We start from the raw sequence: 3,380 nt of genomic DNA on the forward strand, positions 1-3,380 counted from the left end.
TACCCAATCCTACACATTACATACGTTTAAAAAAAAGAAGAAGAAATTAAAAGAAACTAACCTGTCGAAGCAAGAACCACCGCCCCGTACCGCCGCAACACCCGCCGCACCAGCACCCTCCGCGCCGTCGCACACACCGGCTGCAAAGCAGCAAACACAACCGCACCGCCCAACAACCCGCAAACGAAACCAACGTCTACCACCTCTCTGCACCGCGCCGCACCGTGCCGCATCGCCACACACTCACGGCACCGCCACCCGTCGCACACCAAAAGCACCAGGCCGCACAAATCAACAGAACCCGTTCAGAGTAGGACAGGGAGAGTGAGAGTTGCAGAAAGCATTTCAAAAATGAAAGCTTTTCAAAAATGAAAGCTTTGGTGGGGGTGGGAATACGAAGGAGAGGAATCTCTGTATGTTTTAAAAGAAGTAGGGTAGGTTAAATTTAGTAAATAGGGGTAAAACGGTAAAAATAAAAAATACATAAAAGTTAATTTTGTATTTAAAAAAATATCCAAAAAAATTGAGGGGGTGGAGATTAGAATTGGGGAGGTACAGGAATTAACCCCCTTTTTAATTTTCTTTTTGTGATAAAGATTTGTTTTTTACATAGCTGTCTGTTTTTCTTGATACAGAAAAAAAAAAATATTTCCTTTTGGTACAGAAAAATATATGTGATTGGTTGGATAAGATTACTATTCCCATAAGAAGTAAAACAATACAAGAGGCCTTGAATACACAGTTAGCATCAACACTTTACAGTCCTAGGATGGCTTGAGACCATACACTGAGGTTGTTTGGTGTCTTCATTTCCACCACCAGTTAAGTATTATCTATTCTCAGAATAAAATAAAACCAAAACTCCTTGAACACCATGAGAAAATAAAAAGAAAAGGAGAAACTTTTTCATCTATACATTTTTATTATTCATAGCAAACGTGTGTGTTTGTTTGGTGGTGAATTCCTATCCACATATCTCACCGGAAACATGTCAGCGGTGGTTGCCGGTTCCTCCACTTCATTCTCAGCCACCTTCACCACCAGGAGGAGTCCCTCCTCAAAAAACTCTCACCTCACACACTCCAAGACAGTCGCTCCTCCTCAATGCCAGGTACTGCTACTGCTACTTTTCTTTTCTCTAACAATAAATTATTACATGATTCAAAATTACAATGGCCTCATACCAATTTCCACACAGCACGAGCAATTGAGTGTGCTTAACTGTATTTTGTAAATTTATAATCTCAAAAACTTGTTGTGTGGAAAATGGTCAGAATCGTGGATATGTGGTAGTACAAACACTTCTAGCTTCCAGATTAGCAAATTGAAATGATTTTGCTCCTGTATCTGCAGAAAACATCTTTACGAGGTCTCTCACTTCATGAAGCCAAAAGGGGTGTTTCAGAATCCTTCCTTGGTGAGAAAAAGAATGGTTCCTCCATCAGTGGGAGGAGACTTGAGATCGCAGCAAAAACTGCTGGGGCTTCAAAGACAATTGAGGTGGAGGTTGACAAGCCTCTAGGCCTCACCTTAGGCCAAAAGTCTGGTGGGGGTGTTGTCATCACTGTTAGTATCTTGCTCCCTTTCACAATGATAATGGAATGATTCCAATTTGTGAATGAGAATTTGTTCATGGATGCTTTTTGTCTTCTATAGGCTGTTGATGGTGGTGGGAATGCAGCAAAAGCAGGGCTAAAGTCAGGGGACCAAGTTCTTTACACTAGCAGTTTCTTTGGAGATGAATTGTGGCCTGCAGATAAGCTTGGATTTACTAAAACCGCAATCCAAGCAAAGCCTGATTCTGTCTACTTTGTTGTCAGCAGGTTCTCTTGTCCACCTTTGTTCCATTTATTCTTCGTATTTGCATTAGTTCTCTAGTAAATTTTCTGCTACCATGAGGAGCCAACACCCGGATCAAATGGTAACAAAGACTGAAGAAAGGCTAAACAAGTTCAGTATGTGACTCAATGAAAGTTATCCTGGCGCTTAAGTTCATCTGTTTGTTTCCATGATAGACATAAGATGCATATTGCAGTCTTTCTAATCTTCATGTGATCATGTCATGTTTTTTATTCTACCATTTACCTAGCAGCTGCAATGACTTAACATCTTAAATTCTCCATGTTTTTTTCTTAAGAGGTGGTGCCGAGGTAGATGTAAAAAGGCTCCCAAAGCGACCTGCTCCTCCTCGCTTTGGAAGAAAATTGACTGATGCTCAAAAGGCAAGAATCAATTTGAAGCGACATTCTTGTTCTTCCTCCTAATTATATGTTGACTAGGCTAAAGATGATTACATTCAATTGTTGATCAAGTGAACTTGCATGCAGGCAAGAGCTACACACATTTGCCTTGATTGTGGATACATATACACCTTACAGAAACCTTTTGATGAGCAGGTAAGTACAGCATATAAAACTTTGCTTCTAAGCTCTTCCTCCCTCCGTTCTATGTAATTGGTATCAGCAATTCTCATGGTGGTTGTTAAAAGGGATTTCGTTATGATCAGTATTCCTCATAATTCGGTTTTTGACCGAACTCAACAATGCCACATGATCTATGTGGTTAACATCATCTAATGGGAAAGACTTAACTCTTATTGATGTAATATTGGTGTCAACATTAGCAACTTTCTTATGTGGCATTATACTGAGTGATTTCATGATAGCCAATGAATGATATTTGATTCAATTCCTCATATGGTATTTGTTGAAATCAAATTATAATCAACATAGTTGGACATCTCTTGCTGACTAGAAATAAAATTACATTAAAATATATAAACGAGGACAAACATCATTTTAGTTTTGTCAGTATTATCGGTTTTGTAAAGTTGAGTTAGATTTAAACCGAGATCTTGTAGAGTGGATTTGTTATTCTCATCTTGTTTTATCTTGTGCAGCCGGACACATATGGATGTCCTCAGTGTCAAGCACCAAAGAAGAGGTTTGCTAAATATGATGTTAACACTGGGAGAGCTATTGGTGGAGGCTTGCCTCCTATTGGAGTTATTGTTGGACTTGTGGCTGGTTTAGGTGCTGTAGGAGCTTTGCTTCTTTATGGACTTCAGTAACACTTTATTCCATCACATGTTTCTTTATTTTGTTCATTTTCTATTCTCCCAAGCTTTCCAATATTGGAGCTTGTGTCATTGAAACTCCTTGGATATTCATGTCAAAGTTTAATGAAGTTTCTAATGAGTTTCAAAATACTCTGTTTTACCTTTTTTATAGGGGCCTTTACCAATTTGATGAGCTACATTGATAATATACATGGTCATCTCTTCTAGTGATATATGAAATAATTGTTATCATCTCAATGTAATGAATGCTCTTAATACATTTTCCAATCTTCTTGTGATATATGAAATAATTGTTATCATC

General features: G+C 38.7%; 1 protein-coding gene across 1 annotated transcript; it reads left to right on the forward strand.

Annotated features, from left to right (window-relative positions):
• The first annotated feature begins 855 nt into the window (after window positions 1–855).
• LOC106776435 lies at window positions 856–3,321 on the forward strand. Its single transcript, XM_014663893.2, has 6 exons — window positions 856–1,111; window positions 1,354–1,566; window positions 1,657–1,823; window positions 2,138–2,222; window positions 2,328–2,396; window positions 2,900–3,321. Exons 1-6 carry the CDS (start codon window positions 989–991, stop codon window positions 3,068–3,070), a joined length of 828 nt encoding a protein of 275 aa, XP_014519379.1. The 5' UTR covers window positions 856–988; the 3' UTR covers window positions 3,071–3,321.
• Window positions 3,322–3,380: the final 59 nt, after the last annotated feature.

The sequence above is a fragment of the Vigna radiata genome, chromosome 11, assembly GCF_000741045.1.
Source record: "Vigna radiata var. radiata cultivar VC1973A chromosome 11, Vradiata_ver6, whole genome shotgun sequence".
Taxonomy (NCBI): Eukaryota; Viridiplantae; Streptophyta; class Magnoliopsida; order Fabales; family Fabaceae; genus Vigna; species Vigna radiata.